Below are 27,347 nucleotides of genomic sequence, written 5' to 3' on the forward strand. Positions count from 1 at the left end.
TTTTTCCTAGTTTATAAAGAGAAAACAAACAGGGCGTCATGAGGTGGATGGTTGGAATGGCATGGTCAAAGAAGCTTGATGTGAAATCTGTTTTCAGGAGAGGTTCTGGGAGGAAGGCGTGTCAAAGCTCTGGGGTCAGGGTGTTAGCACCAAAGTAGCTTTTCTTGCACTTGTGGGTTATTGAGAACTGTATGAAAGATTTTAATACAAAAACTGGCAGGTTAATAAGTTCGAGTTTATTGTACACTAAAAGTATATGGGTCAGGGTCCCTTCCCAAATGTCCAGGCCTCTCCTTTACCTGTGGATGTCACTCTTGTCCCTGGCACTGCCCCATCCAGAGTACTACTTCCTGTTCCTGTCCCAATTTACTCGGCTCTACTATCCAATGATTGGTTTCCATTTCTGAGTCGCTCTCTATCCCGTTTACCTTTCCTCATCTGAAATGGTGTCCCTGGGCCTTTCTCTGACTGTATCCCAATGGTTTCTTTGGTCTCCACCCCGTCGCCCCATACTTGCACTGGGCCTGTTGCTGGGCCTCTTTCAAGTCATACCCCAGCAGTTCCTAGTCTCCTGGTGCATGAGGGTGAGACTTCTGGGCTCAGTATCCGTCCTTGTCTGATTATGCCACCTATCCAGGCGTGCAAGAGCCATACCTGATCCTGCACTCTGCCTGGGCTCAGAGTATGGAAAGAGGGTGGGGATGGGGCCTCCTTCTATCTGATGCCATCTCTCATCTTTAGCCATTCCATTTTCTATTTTTTTTTCTTTTTTTGCTTTTTGGGTCACACCCAGCGATGCACAGGGGTAAGTTACTCCTGGCTCTGTGCTCAGGAATTACCCCTGGAGTGCTCAGGGGACCATATGGGGATGCTGGGAATCGAACCTGGGTTGGCCGCGTGTAAGGCAAACGCCCTACCCACTATGCTATTGCTCCAGCCCCCTCCATTTTCTATTTTGATTGACTACTTGTTGATGGACAAGATTTAAAGCAACAGACTAAATTCACTTGGGGCTCCATCCTTCCACTTGTGTAGTATCAGGGGGAAGAAGAATCTTTCTCTTTTGGTTTCTGAGCCCCACCCAGCTGTGCTCAGGCCACACTCCTGGCTCTACTCTCAGGGATCACTCCTAGAGGGCTTGAGGGACCATATAGGTTGCTAGGGATTGAACCCAGGTCGACCTTGTGCAAGGAATGTGCTCTACCCACTGTATACTCTTGCTCCAGCCCAGGAAAGAGACAATCACTTTGTTGAGGGCTGAGGATGTGGCTCAACAGTTCTTGAAGGCCTGAAATTGCCAAGTTTGAATCCCAGCACCATCCCACTTCACCAAAATGATTCCAATAAAAAAATGAGATGAGAGAAGAGAACAAAGGGGAATGCCCTGCCACAGAGGCAGGGTGGGATGGGGAGGATGGGGGGTGGGAGGGATACTGGGATCCGTGGTGGTGGGAAATGGGCACTGGTGGAGGGATGGGTATTTGAAAAAAATAAATAAATAAAAGAGATGATAAAAGTAGTGACAGTTGTAACAAACTTGAGACACCGGAGTTCCAGCACACTGGGCTGTGAGCTCACAGGCCACAAGGATGTGTGTCTGAGCACAGGCCTTAGTAGGTCTCAGTCTGGTTTAGGGGAATTTCTGGGATTTGCAAAGAGAAGCTTGCTCTCTGTCAGCACCAACTGTGGCCAGGGGATGACTGTGGCACCCAAAAGGTTGGCAAAGATCCTGGGAAAATTGTTCTTGCATCAAACTCCTGACAAAAGGGCCAGTCTCCTCTCTAGTCTCAGTCTGTGACAGTGTTGCAAAGGAGCCATGAAGGTGCGCTGGCAGCTAGGACACAGGAAGTGCAGCGCTGGGTTGGAGTGCAGGGGATGCGAAGGGATTCCAAATTTAGCAGCCTTGTTTAGCACTGGCATCAACACTCCCCAGGTGTGAGCACTGCTGCCTTTTAGAATGAGCTTCTTCTGCCTCAGAATAACAAGTTCTTTGCAACCTATGCCTGCGGGTGTCTTTCATTGATGGAATTATCTTGCTTGCCTGACTCTTCCTTAACACGTTTTCTTTCAAACCAGGAATAAAGGTGGTGGGGGGGAGGGGGGGGCGGGTGTCTGGAGACTCTTTTTTTAAAGCATAAAGGTACTATGAAAAGCACCCTAGGGTGCAATCCTGCTCTGAGCGGAGGCACCTAGACTCACAGCAGTATGCATGTTTATCTTTAGAGGAGAAATATGACTATTCTGTCCGAGATTAGCGGTTAGAGCAGGGTGCACTCTGGCTTCTGGAGGTGCTGGGCTTCAGGTGACCTAGGAAAGCCATATAGTGTGGGTATGTGCCTGGATCCACCTGCAGAGAACAGGGGCAGGAAACACAGCAAACTGTTCTGGTGGACTAACCCCTCCCAACCCTGCCCCTGCCACCTCCCCCCGCCTTCCCATTGCTCTAATAGTCTCCCCACCCCCCACCCCACACCCAGCCAACACTTCAGCACTAAGTGCCAACTCTCCTCTAACTTGCTGTATTTCTCCGAGAGCTCCCCAGAACAGGCCAGAGGCATAATTCTGTGCCTCCTACAAAGTGGGGCCTTGCCTAGGGTATGTCATTCAGACACATATGCCTGGAACAAGGCATAAGAACATGTAGAATGGTGGAGATTCATTAAATGCTTTCATATTTGTTTATTCAGATGAAGAGTGATAAATACATCTTAAATATTACAAAATGTAAAAAATTTAGTTACATCCCAGAAGACCCAGGGGCCATGTGGGTTGCCATGGTGTGAAGCTGGGTCAGCTCCGTGCAAGGCAAGTGCCCAACTCATTGTGTCTCTCTGACCCCAAATATCACAAACGTTCATATACTGAAATGACAGTCAACAAATCTGAGAAGTTTGATCTGCCAAAAAAAAAAAAAAAACAGTCCCTCCACATTTAAAACACATAAAGACAAAAGTTCTTAATGTGCTTTCCTCAACCCAGAATAGGTACTGAATCTAGACCAATTTGGTCAACAGCAGAGGAAAGAATGTGGATATACTAAGTACACAATAGAGAGAAAATCCATTGCCAGCGGTGGCCCCCAGTCCACAGTCTTCACTGCGGAGACCCTGAGCATCATTTCCTGAAGCGCTTGAAAAGTGGGTGCACGTGCTTAGTAGAAGCTTTGTTCCGTGAGGCGTGGTATTCCATGTACACGGTGTCGTCAGCCCCTGACATGGAGCTCATTGTGCCAAAGCGCCGAGACACCTGCAGGGACCCAATCCAGTGTTAGTCTCCAGGGGAAGGACATGCCTTTCATAATCATAATTAGCTAATAAAATGTGTCAATATATTACAAGTAACCATTTACTAACCAGTATGTTTCAAACATTGTTCTGAGCAGAATATACATGCTCTGACTTTTCAAATGCAGTCATAAACTATCTTTTTTTTTTTTTTTGCGGGAAGTGTTTTGGGAGGGGTAGGGCTACCCCAATATTGAAGCCAGCAAGGCTACACCCAGAGGTACTCAGGAGGTCATGTGAGGCTGGGGATCAAACCTGAGCACACGTGTGTCTGAAAAGCCTGCACTACAGCCCTTTCGGCAATCTCTCTGGCTCCACAATCCCATCATACAGAAGCAGAAACTGAGACAAGAGATGAAGGATATTGCCCAAGACCACAATTCTTCGGAGAGAAGAATTTTGAGGCCAGGTGACTAGGCTTCAGAATTTTGTCCCTTTATCATGGTGCTTACACACAACTGGTGCAGCTGTAAATTGTGTGTGGCACTAGGATCAAGAGCTACCAGGACCACACATGGATTCGTATCACATGTGCCCACAAGGCGGGTATTCAAGTCTCTGCACTAGTCCTCTTGACTCAGATACTATTTTCACAATGGTACCTTGCCTCACCAACAATTTCTGAACCAAATTTTTAACAGATTTTTCAAAATCTCAGGAGAATCCATTATAGACCTTAAATCAAGTAAGTACAGCTAGAAAGCCCAGTATTTCAATGTTGAATCTATCCTTCACTGGGTGACCTGGGCAAATACTCTGAACCTTCATCTCAATGAACTCATTTGTAAAATGGGAATAGCTACATTTGCATCAGCATATATAGAAATCACCCCCCCCCCCCCCCCCCGCAGCCCCAGACCCCATGCTTGGCACTCCACCAACATCAAGTCCCACGGATGTATGAAAAAGGGAGTGAAGCAGGACCCCAGAAGCCTGGCCTGGAATGACACTTGGAGAGGGAATGGTCAGACATGGCCTGAGATGCAGTGCAGGAAACTTCCCAGAGATCAGCCCCCATTTGGGGGAGAGATCTGAGAGAGAAGGAATAGCAGCACCTCCCCATAATGCTCTTTATTTCTTTTTCTGTTCTAGACACTACGTATCTTTTGGCTTTGGTACTTACTTTGCTTCTGTGGAACCTGACTAAATTCTATTTCTCTCCTAGGAAGGACCTGGTACAAGTGCCCATAACACTTTCTTTAATTATCCCATGTAATAATGCTCGGGCTGAAGCGATAGCACAGCGGTAGGGCGTTTGCCTTGCACGCAGCCAACATGGCCGACCCGAGTTCGATTCCTCCGCCCCTCTCGGAGAGCCCGGCAAGCTACCGAGAGTATCTCGCCCGCACGGCAGGGCCTGGCAAGCTCCCCGTGACGTATTTGATATGCCAGACACAGTAACAACAAAGTCTCCAATGGAGACGTTACTGGGCCCGCTCGAGCAAATACCTCTAGATAAACCTAAATTGAGAGGGTGGGTGGGCGCAGAAAACGACTTGTCTTACAGCCGCCCCAAGATAAGCTTCTTAATCAAATTCACCTGCTTATTCAAACTCCCGCCTCTCAGGCTGGAGCGGCCTTTTCCTCCATCCTTCCCTGCCTTACTGCATAAGGCCAAGGTCAGATTATTCTTGGGGAGCTCTCAGGCTGCAACCCAACACTGGCACACAGTAGGCATCCAGTAAACCGTTGCAAAACCAAAAGTCGAATATTTACAAATAACTTCAGTTTGTGAGAAAAGTTTACAAGTATACCCCGAGCTTATCCTCATTCCCACCTCACAGGCTTAAGAAGAGCCATTATGGCCGAGGCCCTCATGGTCCTGTCCGCCCCCTGCCCTTCTCTCGCTTCCTGGGTTTCCCACACTGAAGGCACAGAAGAACAGACACACAGACTCCGGGAAATGGGATCGCGTGCTCTTCAGAACTCACACTGGAATCTTGCACTCACTCACCTGGCTGGACTTAGAGCCAAATTCTCCCGCCACCACCTCTTCTTCAGCATCCAGGTCTGTGGCAGCCAGGACTTTCTGAAGGAGCTGCTGCTGTTCTTCTTTCGTTGAATATGCTAAGTCTTCTTCTTCCATGCCCGCAAGCTTCGTGATCACCTGCAAAGCCCACACTCTTTGGCTTCTCTCCCTTGGCCCTACTCTGCCTTCTTCTGTGTAGGCCAGTTCCAATCACTGCCTTCCCATCATGCCCAGCAGAACTAATGGCTGACCATGGGAAGCTCCTCTTGGGCAATCCAGAGACCATGTATCGGCACCCAATTGACCAGGGAGCCTATCTAAGAACTCTAAGGCAAAAGATGTTGCGAAAACCTCAAAGAAATGTGCTCCCCACACAGAGCAGTGAAATGGTCACTATCAGAATGGTAATCTTGGTGACTAAAAACATCCACTCTGGTAGCTTCTGTCATCTTGCACCAGGTAAAGAAAGGGACCAAAGGCCGAGGGCACAGCCTGCTGCCCTTCCAGGGGGCATTCAGTCCCAGTAGAGGCCCGGATGTACAGAATGGATTTATAGGTTTTTAGAACAGCAAGATAAAATATAATGAAGATTTCATTTTCATTTCGTAATTGACTGAAAGGCATAGATCTCCACTGAGAGTCTGAGTTGATTATGTAAAGGAAATTTTCTTCCTCTAACTCTTCTCAAAATCTGTATTAGAGGCAATTCCTGGCAGTGTGGAAGCGGCTGAATACTCAGTAGCCAGAGATCACGGTACAGTAGTGCCCAGCCTGGTCACCTTCTACAGTGCCTGGTCATCACTCTGAGGACTCTGAGGAAAGACTAGGAAGGCCAAGGCGGCTCCACCAAGTAGACACGGACCCATGTAGGTGCTGCTCTGCAGAGTTTCCTTTTCATAGGCCCCAGAGCACTTCATGGTTCATTGCTTCTCTTACCCTTGTAACGCTTTCAAAACACAGGAGGCTGGACACAGAACGCAACAGACATGGGGGAGGGGGGAGGACAGGACGGGATTATGGGGCAAAGAAGGGTCCCAGAGGAGTTAGGGGCTAATCCTGGATCTGTGATTGGGTGTGCTCCCCACAGTGCTCTGGAGAACCTTATAGTGCCCCAGTAGTCTCTCTCCAGCCCTAGCTCACCCATTTTTTACAGACAGATGAAAAAAGATCACAATGCAAATTCTTCAAAAAATCTGAACTTTGGAGCTGGAGAAAAAGTATAGCGGGTAGGGTGCTTGACTCGCATGCAGTCAAACTGGGTTTAATCCCCAGCACCCCCCATATGGTTCCCTCCTCCCCCTCCCCCTCCCCGAGTCTGCCAGGAATGATTCCTGAGCACAGAGCCAGGAGTAACCCCCAAGCACAGCCAAGTTTGGCCCCAGAGCAAAATCAAGTAAGCAAAAAATAGATAAATAAGTAAATAAATAGAAATTTGAGCCTAGCTTGAGACTCTGAGAAGTGTCCCCACCTCTGGCTAAAGATAAAAAGGTCAGGAAACTCGGTCTGATAATAGCAAGGCTGATAACAGGACTCTTGGTGTGTGTAATAAGATACGATCAAAGAATCTGAAGATGCGAACCTACAGTCCTGCAAATCACGAATCAGGAGCCTCTCCTCTATTGTTCCCGTGCTGCTCTATTAGTCCCCCACTTCTGGCACATCGCTCCCAAAAAAGCCTGGGACTAAATCCCAACAACACATAGGAAAGAGAGTAAATGCCCCAGACAATGGAATTTAACCCAAAGCTTTAAGAATTTCCTGATAGAATGACTGCATTCCTTTGTGGTACATAAAAAATATATAGAGTAGAAGAAGAATATCCATGGCCAGGGAAAACAGGGGCTAGGAGGGCTGGTGAATGGTTGAAACTAACTACAATCGTGTGTGGGGCTGAGGGTAGGTAAGATAGAAAAGAGACCACTATAACAATAATAGCTGGGAATGATCATGCTGGACAAGATCTGAGAGTTAAAAGTAGGTAAGAGAGGGCCCCCATGAGCGGCTCTCCGGCACGGCCATGGTCACCGAGGCACACAGACCTAATTTAGAACCCAGCAGCTTCTGGCAGAAAGGTAAATGGACTATGTATTAAGCGATGGTGCTGTGTCCCCCCCACCCCCCCCGGGAGGGAAAGGGTGTCCGTCTCTTCCACCATTCCCCCTCCGCTCCCTCCGGTGTCATGGCAGCCACCGCCTCAGAGCTTATTGGACAGCCAGGTATGAGTGGCGGTGACGGGGCCACTGCAGCCTCAAGGGATGGGGTGCGTCCTTCTTGCCCTGCCAAGACCACGAGCTGCCCCCCACGAGGAGCTCTCCGGCATGGCCATGGCCCCAGAGGCACATAAACCAATCTCGGAACTATTTGGCTTTTGGCAGAAATCCCTCCAGACTAAATTAGTAAAATATCAGAAATCCAAAATCATATGGTCTTCATAACCAGCAATAGAAAACAATGCCTTTTCAGCAGGTTTGATTGTTGGGGAAAAATTCCAAATAAAGTGGTACGTCTTTTGTCGAAATAATGAATGTAATCTAAGTACAGGGAGAGTTAAGTGGAAATCATCTGCCTCACAGGCAAGGGGAAGGGTGGCATGAGGGGGTATACTGGGGTTCTTGGTGGTGGAAAATATGCAATAGTGAAGGGATGGGTGTTTGATCTGTGTATGACCGAGACTTAAACCTGAAAGCTTTTTAACTGTTCTCACTGTGATTCAATAAATAAATTAAAAAAAATTGTAGGTAAGGGATATTCTTGATAACCTTTCAATATCAATATTGCAAACCACAATGCCCAAAAGGATGTGTGTGTGTGTGTGTGCGCACACACACACAAATAGAGAGAGGGAGAGGGAGAGTAAGAGGAAGAAGGAGAGGGAGTGGGAGAGGGAAAGGGAGAAAGGAAAAGCGCCAGCCATAGAGGCAGGTAGGGGGTGGGGGGTGGGAGGTGATGGGAGGAAACTTGGGAACACTGACAGTGGGAAATGTACACTGGTGGAGATGGGTGTTGGAATACTGTATGACTGAATCCCAATCATGAATGGCTTTGTAATGGCCTATCCCACAGTGATTCAATAAAAAAGTCAAAAACAAAAAGAATTTCCCCGAGTTATTCAAATATATGACTTGCAGCACACAGAGAGCTCTGACATATGTGAGGCCCACTGAGGTGCACCAGCTAAGGAAGGGTTCTCCTAACCTGGAGTCAGCACCCCTTAGAAAGCAAGTCTGGGGGAATCAGGCCAACACAGTGATGGTCACTGCTCCTTGGCATGTCAAGTCCTGCCAAATCTGCACATTTCCCCATCAGCATCTGTTGACATAAAAAGTCAACAAGGTGACCAGAGCAATGGTCCAGAGAGCAGGATGATTGAATTGCACACAGTCCATCTGGGTCGAATTTCTAGCCCTCCACCCCCCACCCCCCACAACCCTGTGGTCCTCTAAGGCTCACCAGGAGTGATCCCTGAGCAGAGAGGCAGGAGTAGGCCTTGAGCACCGCCAGGTGTGGCTCAAAAACAAACAAACATTACTTGCCCTAAGGTTCCATTCTTTGACCACCCATTGTGCGGACTTGGAACAGCAGGGATCCTGCAAGATATTTTCCCCACAAATCCCCTATAGCCCACCACCCCCATGAAGAGATAAAAGCAAGTCTGTGAAGGCCTCCGGCACACTAATGCTCTGTGGCTGCCTAAACTGTGTGCCACACTGGTGTTGTCAAGTGGCCCCCACTTCTCTGGAAGGCCAGGACACAACAGAAGCCGTGATTTCACTGTGACCAGGGACCCAGGGGACACATACCTTAAAGCTATAACCCTGGTCTACCAAGAACCTCTGCCGCTTGGTGGAGTAAGCCATCTCCTGTGTATCCTGGGAAACCAGTGAGTAGAAGAAGGCATTGTACTCCTCTGCAACCATGCCTGAGGAAAAGGAAGGAGAAAGAACACTGGTAGTAAGAATGCCGGAATGTACATCCAGAGTTCAAAAGCCAGCCATGCATTCAGGGAGTTCTGTATGCAGGAGATCACCCAAGGCCTGCAGGGTAATTCTTTTTCATTAACTTGGATTTCATCAATATTAAAAACTGTGCTTAAGAGGGCATAACTAAAAAGAGTGAACCAACAATCCACAGAATGGGAGAAACCATACACGGAGTGTTTCTGATAAAGGATCTGTATCTAGATTACATAACTGTAACAACACCTCAAAAATGGAATCACAAATAACCCTATTATAAAAAAGGATGAAGAAGCAGAAAACAGACAGTTCTCTAAATTTAGAAGACATGAAAAGAGGTAGGGAGGGTCGGAGTAATAGTACAGCAGGTAAGGCGTTGCCTTTCATACAGCAGACCCAGGTCCAATCCCTGGCATCCCATATGGTCTGCCAAGCACCACCAAGAGTAATTCTGGAGTGCAGAGCCAGAAGTAACCCCTGAGCATCGCCACGTGTGATCCAAAAAGCAAAACAAACAAACAAATGGCCAGGGAGCAAATATTAAGAACTCAACAGCATTATTCATCAGAGAAATGCAAATGTAAACCATGATGAGACATCACCAGCTACCCACTATGAAGATGGAGCAAAAAGAAAAAAAAAAGCAGTTAATCCCAGTTGCGACATCCTGTGATGGGGGCCCAGGTCCTTTCCCTGGAGTTGACAAGCAGACACTACCCCGTGCAGATCCTCCTTCACTGAGCTTGTGTGGGGCCCGTGCAATCCTTCACCTGGGCAGCAACCTCAGGCTGAATGCGGGGTCCATCATTCTCTCATGTCCTTGGGGCTGCCCAAGCCACTCTTAACAAGGCCTCCTGTACTCCTGACTTGAGACCCAGGATAGCAGCGTCCAGCGCCTACGCCTCCAGTGCTATGCCACCCCTCCCAGGACTGTACCACTGAGCACCACATCCTGGCTCTTCCTCCTACCTACCAACACCCGGGGGCTACTCAAAGTAGCTCAGCTTTGAGGCTACCGTGCGAAATCCAGGCGGCTGCCAGTGGATAACACCCACACTCACCTTCCAGGCCTGAGAAACAGAAGGGCCACGAGATCTGCTTGTGGCTCTGGGACCCGTGCCTCACAGTTGGCTTACCCCAGGAGCACCAAGCGCATTACAGGGACCCATAGGCGGCTCTGCCTTCCCTCTTCCTATGCTGAGCTGTGTGCAAGGAGAGACCTTGGCAGCAGGGGGAGAGAGTCACCCTCACCTTTTTTGGCTCGGAGCACTCGTCCAAGTCTCTGGGCCTCCTGCCTCCGGGAGCCACCATGAGATGAGATCTGAATAAGGACATTTGCTTCTGGGAGGTCAAACGACGTATCACCCACCTACAGGAACAGAGCTAATGTGAGTAGGAGAGAGTTTCCATATATGGTACACAAAGTGCAAACAAAGACCAAAGGGGCTCAAATGTAAATAAACTGTAGGCTGATCTCAAAACATACTAATTCTCTTCCCTGGTGGCCACGGGGCCCAGCAGCTCATGTGGGACATGTAACCCAGCAGGGGTTACTGCTTGCACTGGACTGGATTCGGATGCAGGGAAACCAAGCTCAGCTTGGGGGTTCTACCCACTGAAGTCCCCAGCCACCAACACCAGAGTCTGGTACTTTTTGACACATCCTGAACCCTTCCTAGGAAGTCTTCTTTTGGGTGCCGGATCTGCTCAAATCCCAAAGTTACCAGGCTTACCTTCACTAGCACCAAGCACACTGGGAGCAGGCAAAGACTTCAAGATTCCCCAAACCAACAAAGAGAACCTAGTCCAAATGCTTCTTTATTACAGAAGGAGTCATTCTGCTGACCTCACTGTAGGTCAAAGTATGACTGCCTTCCTTGTATAGTAAAAATCATAGTAAAGTAAAGGCCCTCCTGTTGATCATCGATTTGCTCGAGCGGGCCCAGTAACGTCTCCACTGGAGACTTTGTTGTTACTGTGTCTGGCATATCGAATACGTCACGGGGAGCTTGCCAGGCTCTGCCATGCGGGCGAGATACTCTTGGTAGCTTGCCGGGCTCTCCGAGAGGGGCGGAGGAATCGAACTCGGGTCGGCCATGTTGGCTGCGTGCAAGGCAAACGCCCTACCACTGTGCTAAATGAAAACTCCTGTACATCCCCAAAACGTGGGAAATGTGTGTGTTGGGGGGGAACATTAATTATGAAAAGAGAATCACTGTCACTGTCTTCTCGTTGTTCATTGATTTGCTCGAGCAGGCCCAGTAATGTCTCTATAGTGACACTTGTTACTGTGTTTTGGCATATCGTATACATCATGGGCAGCTTGCCAGGCTTTGCCGTGCAGGTGAAATACTCTTGGTAACTTGCTGGGCTCTCTGAGAGGGGCGGAGGAATAGAACCTGGGTCTGCCAGGTGGGCCGCATGCAAGGCAAATGCCCTAACCGCTGTACTGACTAATTAATTTGGGTTTCAATCCACATCCGGCAGTGCTTGGGAATCATTCATAGTTCTAGGGATGGAGCTCAGGCCTCCCACCTATAAAACATGCACTCTGGTACTTTGAGGTTTTTTCCCCAGTCCCATCTGGCTAAAAGATTTTCTGGGGCTAGGACTATATTTATGACACATGAACGGGTATTTTATCTATGACACATGAAAACCCCACATTAGCCTCTCACAAGCCAACGCTGGGACAACAGGAATGAAAACTGACACCTGGGGTTCCTTCAACAAACACCAATTCACTGCCCAGATAGTCCAGGATCCTGCCAACCAAACACTGAGCTTGCTGGGGTCTCACAGACCTTGGATATGAAGATGGTGTTGATTTTGGGATTGTGCTTGAAATTCTGGAGAATAAGCATCCTTTCTCCTTGGGATGTAGGGCCATAGATAAAGGGTCTAGGGAAGAAAGAAGCTGAGTTAGTCACACCACCCCTTCCTTATCCTGAAAGCACATCAGAGGGAAAGGAGCCCCTGCAAAGTTTCCCTCCCCTGGGATGTCATCAGGCAAGAATACCAGGAGAAAATCCAGCAAAATGGTGGACCAAAAAATATGGTCCGCTCCTCAGTCTACTCTTCAGGCTCGGTTCAGGTCATCATGCCCTTCGGGATTTTCCCTTTTTCAGTCTGGTTTTGGAGTGTGCTTTTCCCTGCTTTTCCCTCATTCTAAGCATAATATTCACATAAGAAACCCCTGGATTTTATGAAGCCCAAGGAGACTGGTTAAGAAAAGCACTGTAATTTGCAAACAAGTAAGTAACTATTTTGAAAGATACCAGCATCACCAAAGGAGAATAAAAGAGAAAAGAGCCCCCCCCCCCCAGCCATTTTCCCCATTGACCTTTTATAATACTAAGTTCAAAATCATTCTCTGTAATTTCCAATCCTCTAACAAAGGGTTTAACACTTAGGATACCTTCTCTCAGCAATGCCCTCTCTTGCGGAGGCCAGTTCCCAAAGTCGAGTACCAACAGTGGATGTGGTGACAAGAACAGCGAGGGCAGCCCTCGGACATGGAGGGGACCCCCGTCAAGCTCCACGCTCCACTGAAAACCCTTGTTCCTACATCACTGTTCCTGACAAGCACAGAAGGTAAGACTCATGTCAGTATGTACCCAGTATGTACAGAAGAGCGGCTGTCCCACCACCAAGGCCATGAGCTGTGCCAAGGCAGCGTGCTGACGGCTAGAGAGCAGTCCTGCCAACGCGCCACACCACACTTCCCAACTCCCCAAGCCTGAGCTGCAGACTGGGGTCGGCTGCGCCCTAGAGAGCACATGCCTGGGGGGGGGGGGGGGGGGGAGAAGGGGAGGAGAATGCACTACGAGGGACACTCTAGGTTGATGGCCACTGGCCACCACCCATGAAGTGCCATACCTGAGTGTTCAGTCCAGGGTATCACACAAATCTTAATGTTTTCTTACTTATGAGCGCTATGCTATGCAAACGCGATCCTCCTTATTTCCTGCCCCATACAGGCTTTTAGATATTTTCTCTTCTTCTCCTTCATCAACAAAATTACTCACATGTGTTTCTGGTAGTTTCTCTCAAAGAGGAAACGAAAAAGAAATGTGACCTTTCTTTGCACGAAAAAAATCTAATACTTGAATGCCTATCAGATGGGCCATGCACAAGAATCCTTTGAGGAAGTTGTGGCATCTCCATTTGACAGAAGAGCAAAAGGTTCAGAGAGGCGGGCACCTGTCCACAGGTGACACAGCTGAAAGGAGCGGGGACCCAAATCCCATGTGTCTTCACTCCAAAGCTGATGCTCTGTCTTTCACTCTAACAGGTAACACCAAGAGCCCTCCCTGCAAAGTATTTACTGACACCTTCTCCCTTCTTGGGAAGTCTTGGAGACAAACTGCCTGCTATGTGTCCCACGCCACAGAACAGAGCAATGTCCTGGACCCACGTAATTATTAGGCCACAAGAAAACAAGACAGAAACATTTAACTGGAAGTACAAAAAGAAAGAAAGAATAGGAAGTAGAAGTAGAAGCCATCATTCTAGCATCCACAAAAGCACTACCCTCTGAGTAATTCACTGTGCCAGCAATATCTTAACCAGGAAGCAACAAGAAACAAGCCTCAGGTGCTCCAGTGCTTCAAATATCAGTGTCAGGGAGGGTTCTTTGTGGCAGGAAAATCTGATAGGATACTGGAAAGGGGGTGGGGGTAAGGAAGGAAGAGAGAGAAGAGAGTCATGAAACATAACAGAGCAGAATATAATGTGGCAGGGACAAAGCCACAAAAGTGTCCACCCCCCTCCCCCCACCCCAAAAGTAACAGCTTGAAAGAGAAGTGACCAACACCACGGATGCAGCAAAACAGATGGATGCAGGCCTAGTTAATGAGTCCCAAAGAAGACAGCCAAGCCCACGGTGCAGGAAGGAAAGCCGATAGAAAAGAAGCCACTTTCCCAGAAAGGTTCGAGAATGAGTCCCAACTGCCTTGGCAGGCGCTGATAGGGCAGGGGAGCGGACCAAATTGGTGTGAGGGACAGGATCAGTCCCACTGTCCCACTGAAGCAGCCTCTAGACGTGCCTCCTCCTCCCATCTGGCAGGAAACTGGAGGCTGACTCGGGAAAATCAATAAGGAGGGTCAGAAGTGAGCACCTCAGGAGAACCGAGCGCAGAACAGAGGCCGAAGGGGAAGAATGAAGGAAGCCCCTTCTGTCTCCCCTACCATATGCCGGAGACCCAAAGGTTTCTCGCTGGAGAAACTGTCCAACCCACGCCTCTAGAGCCCCAAATCCCTGTGACCTTGAGCAATATGCCTGCTGCATTCTCACACAGGGGAGATTTGCTGTCATTCCAACTCTTCCACACTTACTTATTCAGTTTAATGGCATATTCCTGCAGGGCGAAGACATTATCAGCAAAGACAATGATCTTGTCATTCCTCCTTTCGTGAAACTTGATCAGAAATTGGCAAGCTCTGAATTTGTTGGGGTTCATGGTGTACAGCAAGATCCGTTTCTTAGTTTTAATTGCCACATATTCCCGGTAAAACTCAGGAGACATCGGGCACCAAACCTGAGATACAACAGAAATCAGGAGTCAGTATGCAAGTTCAAAGACCACAATTGGAAACCTTTTTTTTTTTGGTGTGGAGGGACGGGCACACCTGGCTGAGCTCAGGGTTTACTTCTGGCTCTGCACTCAGGGATTACCCCTGGAGTGCTGGGGGTAGGCGAGGGCGGGGGAAGACCACATGGGGTACTATAAATTGTCAGGCCAGCCACATATAAGGCAAGTGCTCAACCTGCTTTACTATAACACCAGCCTCAACAAAACTGGAAACTTTTGAAGACCATTCCATTAATGAAATCAACTTAAAAAAAAAAATCAAACCAATAGTAACTGAATTATATGTTAAAAAATATGTCAGATGTAAATTATATGTTAATAAAACTGAAACTCAAGTGCATTCACACACACGCTCATACATACACATGTGTACGCACACATATATGCGTGCATGCACACACACACACACACACACACACACACACACACACACACACACACACGGAGGACACTTCCTATCCTGGTTATGACCCACTACAGTGAAGCTACTACACAGAAGTCCTGAGGAAGCAAGATTGCTCTGCAGCCCAGGAAATAAGTACAATATCTGTAATAATACTGTCATCATGAGAAACAACCAAGGTTCAAATGTATGGAAACAAAAAATAAATCAGTGGCTGCCTAGAACTGGGAGGAGATGTAGAGCTTCGTTATAAGCATGGCTGACAACTTTCTGGGGTGGTAAAATGTTCTGAAAATGGGTTGTGCAGATACCTGCACAATAATTTGTATTTACTAAAATCAGAATTTACTTACAATAGGTAAGGGTTACAGAACCAGACAGAAGACTAGCTATACTTAGCTAAAACCAGGTTGGTTTTTTTTTTGGATGGGAAGGAGGATTTGGATTTCTGGGCCACATTTAGCAATAGGGGAGTTGGGAACAGTCATGTGAAGGTGCCAGAAAGAATGTTGTTCCTCCAGAGTGGGGTTACCTATAAACATGTATTTTCACATGTGTATTTTATTAAAAGAAAAAAAAATCAGGGAGGGATCTGGGTGCAGCGGCTGGTGTTGGAGCACTACAACCAGGGCACTGCTCAGGGGACCCAGTGCCAGGGTCTGAACCAAGGCCCCAGGCATGTGGCGCACCCACACTAGTCCTGTTACCTATCTCTTTGGTGTTGATTACAGAACAAAAATGGGAAGTACGTTCTTTGAAACACAATGTTCAAGGCCACAAGAGTTCTCTGGGGGTATCAAAACCAACAGACTTTGCTCAGGGAAGGGGCTGGGCTTGCACAGGAGCAGGTCGGGGTACTCACTCCAGCGGGGAGAAGCAGCTGCCTGCCTGGGAGTGATGACCACTGCTCACTGACTGTGCCTGTCTCGGGCCCGAGATGGTTAGAGCACTGACCACCTCCTGGGGCAGCAGCTGTCGGCTCAGGTCCTGCAAGAGTGCCTGCCCTCCAAGCAGGATCCTGCCCGTTTCCCCTTAGCCCTTCCAAACTATGTGGGAAGGGACAGCTACCTCAGCACACTGGACCTTGGCGATGTAGCCGTTGTTCTGCAGTTCCATCCAGTTGGCTTCATAGAGCTTGGGCCCGATCAGAAAATTTAAGTCAACAATCTTGTCGTCTTCCCGAACAAGCGTGGCTGTCAAGCCCAGCTTGCAGTGGGCCTGCACGATGGTGAGCACTCGTCGGAACATCTTAGCTGTGGAAACAATTGGCAGGTTCACACTTTTTTAAACGTCCCACTACCACATACAGCCTTGCAACTAAATACTGGCCTACGATACTACACTGGCTAAGTGCCAGGTAACTGGCTGGCAGAGAGCTGTTCTAGGCAAGGATGACTGGGCAAGAACAACTAATCACTTTAGGCTTGTTCAAGGAGTAAGGATAGTAGGAGGGCAAAAGGATTTTAAAGAAGCTTTGCAGCCTCAGCACTGTCTCTTCATTCTCCCACCATCTTCCCATAAACCACGGGGAAAGCCAGGACAGACAGCTGCACCCCAGCACCTAACCAACCTGCCCGAGGAGGTTCCCTTCTCACTTCTGACTAGTTCCTTTCTCAGCTAGCAACTTCCTTGGTCTTCCTTCCTCACAAAGTTAACATTCTCTCTACTTAAATTAAATAAGCACAAAAAGGGTGTGAGATAAAGTTAAAACACGTTGAATGTTGATCTCACAACATAATTAAGGATAAGATTTCAGAAACAGACAAAACAATCTGAAGGAAGAGAAGTTGCACCATACTTGAGAACACGGGACAGTGAAAATGCAAAGAACTGGGCGAGAGATAATAAATCGGGCAGAGCGCTTGCCTTGTACTTGACCAACCCGGGTTCAATCCCCAGCATCCTCCGAGCACCACCAAAAGTAATTCCTTAGTGCAGAGCCAGGAGTAAGACCTGAACACTGCTATATGTGACCCCAAAAGAAAACTTGCTTAAAAATGGATAGACATGGAGAGTATCATACTGAGTAAAATGAGTCAGAAAGAGAGGGACAGAAGAACTGCACTCCTTTGTGGCACTTTACCCTGCCTGTCCCCTGACCTCGGCAATCACTGTTCTCCTCTAGGCCAGGTCCATGTGGCTGCAGTCACACACATCAAATGCTTTCCTGCCTCAACACTGTATTGCAAACCATAATGCCCAAAAGTAGAGAGAGAATATGGTGAACATTGTCTGTCATGGAGGCAGGGGGAGGATGAGGAAGGGGGTGTATACTGGGGAGATTGGTGGTGGGAATGTGCACTGGTAGAGGGATGGGTGTTTTGATCATCCTGTCATTGTAACCCAAACATGAAAGCTTGTAACTATCTCACAGTGAGTCAATAAAATTAAAAAAAAAAAAAAAAGATAAAGGCGTTGTTCCTTCTACTTGACCGGTTGTGAACATCTTTAGGAAACTTTGAACATCAAGAGGTGCTGCGGGGGCTCTTTTTACACAGAAGAAAGCCAGAGGCAAGCACCATTTGGGCACTGTGAAAACTATGTGAAAAAGCCTGCCTCAGATTTTATTTCATTCACTGTTCTCGCTAATTGACAACTTATCAGTTCCCTTAAAAAAGGTTCGCCTGGAATACAATTTGGCACTAAAAGGAGCACAATCTCAATATAACATGGGTGAACCATTATGCAAAGAAGTCAGATTTAAGAAAATAGGTATGATTCTGTTAATAAGATTTCCAGAAAAGACAAGTCCACGGAGACAGAAAACAATACAGGGCTTGCTAGAGGCTAGACCTGAAAATACTGACTATAAATGGGTATGATGATGTTTTAAAATTGGATTGCGGTAATGGTTTTACAACTCCATGAATTTACTAACATTCCTGAATTGTGTACTTAAAATCATACAAATGATATTAACATAACTTTTAAAAAATGTTTGCCTGCACTATTTGGAGAAGCAGAGTTTCTATTGCAAGCAATTTGAGGCCTTTCCATAAGGCCACTGAAAACTAGGAGATGCAACAGTAAAGAAAGATGGAGGGAGAAAATAATTAATGAAAATGTACTCTGGGTCAGGGACCAAGAAGTCATGATTATGGACACCCATCCACACTCTACCTACCCTCCACAAGTGCATCACCCAGCAGGTCCACCTAGCAAGGTGGATGTGCTACATAGCAGTCTCTCTCTGAATAACAGTGAGCAGTGAATTTCACCTCTAGTGAATGGACAGTTCAGTTCTGTCTGCTTACCTGGGATGGTGTGGACTTCATCTAGGATCATAAGGCCCCACTCCTGAGTTTTGAGCCATTCCATGACTCGCTCAGCCTCCCAGGACCTTTTGGTGGTGTGGCCCAGCATGGAATAGGTGCTAATGGCAATGGAGCAGCCAATAGGCTTGTCCTTGGCATCAGAGGTGAAGCGGCAGATTTGGCTGTCATCAATGGTGGACCACATTTTAAACTGGGCTTTCCACTGCTCCACGGACACTGCTGAGTTGCCTAGCACCAGACAGCGTTTTCTGACAGTGCACGCAGCTGTCACACCGACCAGGGACTTCCCAGCACCTATGAGAAAGTAAAGCAAAATCCTCCTCAAGGCCAGGTTGCAATGAAGGTCGCAGAATGACTCAAACTATTTGTACTGATTCTCCTAGCTGAAACTCTGAGACATGTATTGCTCTGAGAATTTCTGTACAGAAGAGGAACCAGACACACTTCAAATTCCAGTGTGAATAAAAGAGGTCTAGAACTTTATAAGCATCTTGTTTAAGTGATGAAATTGCAGAAACACAAAACCAAAGATTAAAAAAAAAAACTTACTCTCATTTCTGTTTGTTTTGGGGCCACACATGGCAATGCTCCAGCATCCAGGGTTACTGCTCTAGGTCTACACTCAGGAACTATTTTTGACTGTGCTCAGGGGAACCATTATTTGATGCCAGGGATCAAACCCAGGTCAGCTGCATACAAGGCAAGAGCTCTACCAACTACTATCTCTCCAGCCCTTTATTTCTTTTTGATGTGATTCCTTTTGGTTTTGGTTCCTGACTCCACTTGGTGGTGCTCAGGGAACCATACGTAATGCTAGGATTCAAAACTTGTCAGCCCCATGCAAGGCCTATGCCTTAACCATGTATTATCCCTATAAAAGCTACAACAGCCATTTGAAACATGGGAAAACTAAAACTCTAGCTTGTCCAAGACCAAAGGCAGAAGTGTTACTGGGCAGTTAGTGTGCCTAACAGATTGCATAAAGGACTCAGTACAAGATAAGTCATTACTATTGTTTTTTAAATTTTATTGCCAACAATTTATAGGGTTTTTTCCCATATAACTTGAATACCTGCTATTGACAATTTAATTTACTATTATTATTATTCCACAAGTGTGCTGACAAACAGAAAAGGAAATGAAAGTAAACAACTGGAACTATATTACAGTATATTTTCCTATGCACAGCCAAAAAAAAAAGAAAAAGAACAAGAGAGCTACTTGAACACAGAAGATATCTGCACACTGTATGTATTATTCATAACAAGCCATACAAAATATTTAGGATCTGCTTTGGGGGCAGGTTGGAAGGTGCTGGGAACATTTGAAATAATGCTGGTGGGAAGAGGCTATGGTGGTGGGACTGCTGTTGGAATACTGAATGTAATAAGCTATTGTGAGCAACTTTAAAAGATAAAATTAAAGGGAAAAAAAGAACTCAGGAAAGGACTGTCATAGAATAAACGCTAAGGAGGCAACAACTGCCCTTTCTTGAATGTGAACACTGTAATACACCATCTAAGGAAAAGCAAAGTTTCTATGCTCTGAAACTTCCAAATGTACCCAGCTCAGAAAAGACTGAGTGCACAGAATGAGAAAACAAACCCGGAATGTGAACCATCCTCACATCACTGCCTATCCCCTCATCCTACACTCGTTTTCTTCAGTGTTCAAGGTATCATCAAGTGAGTCATTTTGTTTACCATCTATCTCTACCCCTCCAAGACAAGCTCCACGAGGACAGGTGTGTTATTCTGTTCACCATCATATAGCCAGGAGCCCTGCATACACAGTAAGCACTTGGCGAGTTCTGCATCCAGACTCATCTGACCTACGCTGTCCTCTGGCAAGATGTGAGTTGGAGAAATGTGCAAAGGGTGAGCAAGAGGAACCTGGCAGATTCAGACAAAAAAACCTGGCTGTCACCTTCTGGGTCACTTACCACAAGGAAGAACAATGACTCCAGACCGTGCACGTCCATTCCCAAACATCTTCCGCAAACTCTTCTCCTGATAAGGTCTGAGGACAGCTGTGGGTTTCAGATCAATGTTGATGTCAGGGTTAACAGAATCATTCCGGAAGTCATATTCTGCCAATAGAGGGTACTCCAGGTGGATGCAACGTTTCTGGAGTTCCTCAATCATTTCCTGGGAAGTGAGCATGAAGGGTCCATAATCTTGTTAAATCCAAACCGTGCTTTGAGAAACAGCACATATTCCGAGAGACCTGACCTAACAGTCAAAAAAGTCGTTTATCTAGACCTTTGCAATTTCAGGTCTTGTATGGCAGCTACTAGTTTCAAGCATAGAAAAGCAACCCAGACTAAGAACACAGACAAAATTAAATCCAAACTGATCATCAAAAAAGCTCCTTAAATATCCTTCCTTACATCCATCCAGTGACTGGTAAGGTCTGAGTAACAGGACATTCAGATAACCCCTTTAGGATGAATGATGCTCAGGCTTCCAGGTACCCCAAAAAGCAAGGAATTCAGGATTCCTTCCTCTCAGACTAGAGACCACTGAAGAAGGGCTACACTACTCTTGGTCACCAGAGAAGGAACAGTCAAAGGAACTCTTCAGAGAAGGAAGCGGGGGGGGGGGGGGGGGGGGGTTGGGGGTGGCGTATTAAACTGACCTGCTTGACCTCAAAAGATACTGTCTGTGTCTCTTCTTCTTCTTCCTCATCCTTGTCCATTTGCTCATAAAAGTCAAACAGGTCGGTGGGGATCTCAGATTTTCCTTGTGGATCTGTCACCTGAGAAGTGGAGGGCCCACTGCCGCCCTCAGCAGTCTTAGCGATCTGTCAAAGAAAGGCAGGATCTGGATTTGTGTGCAACACTCAACCCCAGTGATCAAGCAAGCGTCAAAGTCACCAGGAGAACTTAAAGAGTCACAAGAAACCTGCAGGGCCCATAGGGTGCAAGTGCTGGGTGACAAGTACCAAAAGAATTGAAACCCAAATGCCCACCCTCCCCACCCCCACCCAAAAGGGACCCAGGAGCCCACATACAGCTGATTTGCTTGTGAAAGTCTCTGTGATGAGCTCGGTAGTCTCCCCTTCGGCATTCCTCAGGCGACATTCGCGAATCACTGGATCCTGGAGAAGATGCTGAATGACATCAGGGTGGGAGCTTTCAACGAAGTACCTATAAGAGGAGGGAGGAGGTGTGCACTGATCTGCACACTATTTCCAGTAAGTTCCACTGCTTATTCAACTAGGGAGTCTTGAAATACTGCCTCCTGTCCTCTCTCCATTTTTAGGGGGGTGGAGGGGGGGAGACGGGCACGGGGAAAGTGGTGCTTAGGAGCTACTCCTGGCTTAGTGTTTGGGGGATGATACAGTGCTAGGGACTCAACCTAGGGCCGCACATATGTAGGACAAGTACTAAGGCACACCTGCAACTTTTCTCTCCACTTTTTCACTTTCCCAACAACCCTTAGCCAAATTTTGAGTTTTGAGATATTCAATATTTATGATATAAAGCAAGAGGGTTGGGTACCACAATGAAATTAAATAAGCAGGAATCTAGGCCTGAGCCCCACTGCTTTGGAAGGGCAGAGTGGCCAATGGAAAAAGATTCCATGTTAGCCCTGTCATTTCACTTCTCCCCTCACTTACTTGGGGGTGCTGCCTGCTGTGTAGCAGAGCAAAATTTCTAAATGTGAGCTGCACGCCAACTAGTGTGCAAAGGGAGAAAGCACGTGGGATGACCCCTGAGAGGCCCTTACCTGTTGTGCTTCAGAACCAGCTTGACTTTTCCGTAGCTGATAGTACACAGCTGTGGGGGGGATAACAAACAAAGCAAAATTGGCAGCATGCAGCTCACTCAGAACACATTCATAACTGAGCACATCTTACCCAACAAGAGGAGAGTTCCATTTTTAATTTAGGAAAACCCAGTGTGCAATCCCAAGTGCAGGGGTTGGGGGTGGGCGTGGAATCTAAATTGAGCCTTTTCTATTAGCTTCTATTTTTTTCAGATCAAAACCTTCTTCTTGCTGGGCTAATTCTGATGTCTACTACTTCCACTACTTTTGAATCTTTTTTCAAAAGCCACTTTTCATCTTCTGTTTTCCCTATCCCTTTCTTTTACATTCCCCACAGGACTCATACTAACCCAGATATTGACCTGCCATCAGTAGCACTTACAGCTACTAGCACAAAGTTGGCAAACAGTCACGCACTCAGAAATCGTTGATTCCTAAGCTTACTGGGCCCCTCACTAATGTCCTTCCTCCCCTAACTGGAATCTAAGCTTCTGAATGGTGGAGAATAAAGTTTAGATCTAGTACGGTTCCCCAAGAATCTTCAGAATGGAAGGCAGCATGCTGTACAGCGGTCATGAAAATTCCCACTCAGCTCTGCAGCAGCTGTCTGCCTGCGCTATCGTTCTGGCTCTACTCCTGCACTGGGCAACACTTAATCCCTGCAGGATGTTCCCAGCCAACACTGACCCCAGCCAGAGGTGCAGGCCTTTCTCCCCTGGGTCACTTCTCAGGGCTCCTGACAGCTTCTCGGAAATTGAATTTATCACTGTTGCGCGTGCCTCTGTCCTTCATCTACAGCCACTACAACTTGGGGATCAGAATCCAGCTGCCCATCTCTTCGAAATGATATTCACCTATCTCGGGACACACCACAAACCAAAGCATGCTAAACTGCTCTTCTCATGGAACCCAAACCATTTCAAAATGTAAAGTTCTTTTTGATTTTCCCTAATGGAAACTCCTGACTATTAGTCTCAGTTTTGCAGTGGAGTATTAGCCTGCTAACTCTGTCAATAAAAAAGCATCAAAAAGTGGGGGCTTAACAACAGAGAGCTGTTTCTAGAAGCCCATGACCAAGATGCCAGCCAGTTCAGATTTTCATGAAGACTCTTGTTCTAGCTGGCTCAGGGATGCCTTCATACATGTGCTCACACAACCTCTTCCACGTGCACAGAGCATGTGGGAGCCTTCTGGTGGCTCCCCTGTAAGGACACCAACCCGTGCCCCATAACCTTATCTGCCTAGTTACTTCCTTATGCCAAATACAATCACATCACAGGCGAGGGTTTCAACATACTGTGGAGCGAACAGAATTCAGTCTATAGTACCATTCCCTTGGGCCTGCATTCCCTAATAATCCTAGTTAGAATGAGCCTGTTCCCCCTAATATGTGAGCACCCACTACTAGTTCAGAGCAGCTCAGGGGAAGTGTGGCATCAGAAAGAAACACAAGGTTGGGTTCTGAGGCACAGCGGCTGGGGTAATCAAATATTCTTTGCCCCACACTAGATCTAAGCGTGCATTTTCAATGTCAGCCACAAGTTAACAATGTGTGGCTCCTATCACTACCTTAGCAAGGAGGCAAATGAGCTGGCCTGAGTCCTCACTCACCTTAATGAACTGCATAATTCCATCAGGGACGCCTGTCTTGCTGAGCTTCCTGAGATATTCGGTGATATCACTGGTCTGCAGTCCCACACTGACCGCTGCGTACAGGGAGTAGGCAGTTAGTTTGTACTCATGCACGTGGGTTGGTCGGCACACTGGCTCAGCGATAGCCACCAGGAAGTCTTGAGCATATTTGTAAACTGGAGAGAAGGCTTCTAAGAAGATGTGGCCATCAGGAGCCTGAGAAACACCAAACAGACCCCTCAGATTAGAAAACGAAAGAGATGCAGAAATACTGCTTCCCATATCCTTAACCAAAAAAAAGACTGGTGCCAGAGAGACAGAACGGGAAGGAAGGCATTTGCCCTACACGTCACAAACCCCAATTCAAATCCCAACAGCACCCCTACTTCCATCCCAACCTCGGCATCACCACAATATAGGTCTCCTCAGCACCACCAGGAGGTCACTCCTGAGCACATAGCCAAGAATAGTCCCTGGGTACATCTGGGTGTGGCCCCAGAACAGAAAATCAATAGTTCAGCAGGTAAGGCATTTGACTTGCATGTGGCCTACCTGTGTTCCATCCCATATGATTTCCCAGGTTTACCAGGTGTGACCCCTGAACACAGAGCCAGAAGTAAGCCCTGAGCACCACCAGGTATGCCCCCTCCCACTCCCACCTGAAAAAAAAAAAAAGAAAAAAAGAGACTGCCCCTAAAAAGGAATTTGATAAGTGCTCCCTCAGCTTTCTATGGGACCTGTTACTTTCATCAGATAAGAGGGTAAAAAGAAAAGAGCATTTCCAAAGGAAGGAGCTGCACCCCACAAACTAGAAAGTAAGTGGTCTGCCTTGCAACAGTTGGAACTTTTACTTAGAGCTCAAAAGAAGGTAGTGTCTTTCATTAATTCAAACAGGGCAAACAGGCTGCCTAGCAAACATGTCTCCCACTTAAATTTTTGAATGGGGAATTAAGCTGTCACACAATCATGCCATTTATCCGGGAGAGAAAAGCAGCTGTGTTGAATCGCTGGTAGATCTTGGGGGTGGGGGGGGGGGAGCTTTAGTACGTGTACAGGGAGGGCAAGAGACAAAGAAAACCCAGTCGGCTTGGCACCCATGCGGGGCTCCTGCTCATTCCCGGGTCGGGCTGTTGGGATGGTGTGGCTGAAAGCTCTCTCTCCGGGGTGCTCCGCAGGGCAGCGCCCCCCCCCCCCCCAACACTCCACCTCCTCGCCTCAGCTTCTGCTTTGGCCCCACAAACCCTTGGGCCCTGCCTCTCAGGAGGGTACGCTTACCACCCAGAGGGGCCTGGAGGAGTGGTCGTCCTTCAGCGGCATCTGCAGCCGGTAGTCCTTGGCTCCGTACTCATCCACCTTGGTGCCAGACTCATCCACTTGCTTGCCGGCCGCCGAAGGGACCGCTTCCTGAGGCTCGATGCCAGGGAGGTCGTCCTCCTCTTCTTCTTCGTCCTCATAGTGCCGCTTCTTGGACTTCTTTTTATCTGCAGATTGGATACAGGCTTGAGCCCACCGACGGCCTAGGGTTTCCGCCACAATGCCTGGAGCATGGGGGGAGGGGGGAGGCCGGACCCCCCCAAGGCTCGATTTAGTGGGCTCCGGCTCTAGCTCCCCAGCGTCCTCGCCCACAAACGCTGCTTTCCACCCGGGCCAGTCTGCAGGGCTGCGTGGGGGTCTCGGATCGCCGCCCCCCCCGCCCGCCCCCACATAGCCCTGCGGACACTGGGAACTCCACGAAGCCAGGCGCAGCCGCGGTGATAACAAATCGCCTGGCTCGGCGGGCGTGGGCAGGCTCACCACGGTCAGCCCGGTCTTTCTTGCCCATAGCAGCTACAGCAACTCGCACCGCCGATCCCCACGGCTCCCACACCCCCGCTCTGCGACCGCCCTGAAGGACTTCCGGTTCGCACCGGAACTACAACCCTGCGGAAGGCGGCGCTCCCGGCCCGGCGGCTGAGTGGGCGGAGCGAGCGACCAGCGGGAGTTGACAGGTGGATGATGCTCTGTTGGGTCCTTTGCTCCATCTTCTTTCCAGAAATCAGCCAATGAGATCGTTGAAGGGACGGTTTTAACAGTCGGAGCACGACAATAAGCACAATCTTGCCTCCTGGAATAGAGCGATGTGGATAGTTAAAGAGCTCCAAGGTAAAGAAAAAACAAGGTGTACACCGTTTTTTTTTCTTTTTTTCTTTTTTTTATTAGTGAAACACCATGAGGTGTATACCGTTTTTAAACAATAGTCTCGTGGAATCTTGCTCAGGTCAGAAACGTGAAAGAGAAGATGGGGTGTACTTTCGAAACTGAAGATCCTTGAATGATTTTTAATAATGCACCCGCTGTAGAGTTAAATACATTTCAAATTTAATCTTCGTTCCAAATTCCTCAATAACATTCCTGCTATTTCATAAGTTAATATAAAAACATTTGGAAAATAGAAGCTGAATCTCATTTCAGAATATATGCGCATCATATCATTGCTTTGGACACCATAAGAACGCAAATACCAGTTATATCACAGTAATAAATCTGGTGAAAAATAAATAATAGTCTCAGAATACCCGTGAATGTATTGAAGTGAGATAGTGTTCCATATAATTGAGCGATGGAGGAGCAGTATGACTGGCAGAAGGGCAGGAGAACTGCCCCTATTGAGGTCGAATTGTGGATTTTAAATGGGTCTCCTTGTGTTCAAACAACATATGGGAACTGGTTAAAACTAATACAAAGGGACAAATGCCCTGGATCTGACCCCAGTCAGACCTGTAGAATACGATACTATAAATTTGGCCTCCCAAGAAGATGCTGTCTAAGTTTGTTGGCCCAAGATTTTGATCAATGAAAAAAAACATTATGTTATTATAAAATGAAAAGAGTTTTAAGTAGAAAAATGAAAATTCAATCTACTAGTAAAGAATAATCACACCAGCTATTGAGTTCAAGACTCTTTACAAGGTCCAAGAGCTCTGGTGGCACTTGACTTCACTGAACTCACTAGGATGGTAGGAGTGAAGGTTGAGCAAGTGTTCCATTCTGAATATTCTGGAGAGGGAGTAGGTTTTGTTGAATCACATTTCCATATATCCAGAGACAGATGAGTAAAGGAGAACTGCAAAAATTTCCTGAGCAACTATAAGAGATGATGTGGTATAACTAAGGTATAGATTTGAAGGATTGCTTCAAACATATTGAAATGTGTGATTGTATTAGTCTGATTCAATTTATAACAAAGTCCCACCGACTGTTACTTAAACAGTTCTGGAAGACAAGGTGAAGGTGCTTCCTCTTACTCACTTAAAGATGGTCGCCACTTTCATGCCTTCTTACTGTGCCTTCTTCTGGGGGGATGAAAGAGGGACAGCTCTTTGTTTCTTCCTCTTCACACCGTAGCACCAGCTTTTTACAGAGGGTCCACCTGTTTGGCTTAACCTTTATCAAATCTTCAGACACTCTCCATACCTAGTCACATT

General features: G+C 47.3%; 1 protein-coding gene across 2 annotated transcripts; it reads right to left on the minus strand.

The window, feature by feature from the left end:
* Positions 1-3,048: 3,048 nt before the first annotated feature.
* On the minus strand, positions 3,049-25,751 carry ERCC3 (ERCC excision repair 3, TFIIH core complex helicase subunit). 2 transcript variants are annotated; one of them, XM_056110181.1, is made up of 15 exons: positions 25,678-25,751; positions 25,162-25,364; positions 23,863-24,099; positions 22,213-22,262; positions 21,494-21,629; positions 21,119-21,283; positions 20,424-20,628; positions 18,461-18,775; positions 16,275-16,459; positions 14,547-14,749; positions 12,014-12,110; positions 10,461-10,578; positions 9,054-9,172; positions 5,239-5,391; positions 3,049-3,246 (listed from the first exon to the last, which is right to left on the minus strand). In XM_056110181.1, the coding sequence occupies exons 1-15, from the start codon at positions 25,703-25,705 to the stop codon at positions 3,115-3,117; spliced, it is 2,346 nt and encodes a 781-aa protein (XP_055966156.1). In that variant the 5' UTR covers positions 25,706-25,751; the 3' UTR covers positions 3,049-3,114. The 2 variants fall into 2 exon arrangements, with proteins under 2 accessions (XP_055966156.1, XP_055966155.1); XM_056110180.1 differs by having other exon boundaries at positions 3,050-3,246; positions 25,159-25,364.
* Between the last annotated feature and the right edge of the window lie 1,596 nt (positions 25,752-27,347).

The sequence above is a fragment of the Sorex fumeus genome, unplaced genomic scaffold, assembly GCF_029834395.1.
Source record: "Sorex fumeus unplaced genomic scaffold, SorFum_2.1 ptg000009l, whole genome shotgun sequence".
NCBI classification, from domain to species: domain Eukaryota; kingdom Metazoa; phylum Chordata; class Mammalia; order Eulipotyphla; family Soricidae; genus Sorex; species Sorex fumeus.

What these genes read in the sequence shown, in the direction of transcription:
- ERCC3 (XM_056110180.1), bottom strand. Translation starts at nt 25,705, where the DNA reads ATGGGCAAGAAAGACCGGGCTGACCGTG. An exon ending in CTGGTTCTGAAGCACAACAG is followed by an intron (nt 21,630 to 22,212) that starts GTAAGGGCCTCT and finishes CTCCTCTTATAG; the next exon opens with GTACTTCGTTGAAAGCTCCC. An exon ending in ACACCATCTTCATATCCAAG is followed by an intron (nt 10,579 to 12,013) that starts GTCTGTGAGACC and finishes CTGTTCCTGTAG; the next exon opens with GTGGGTGATACGTCGTTTGA.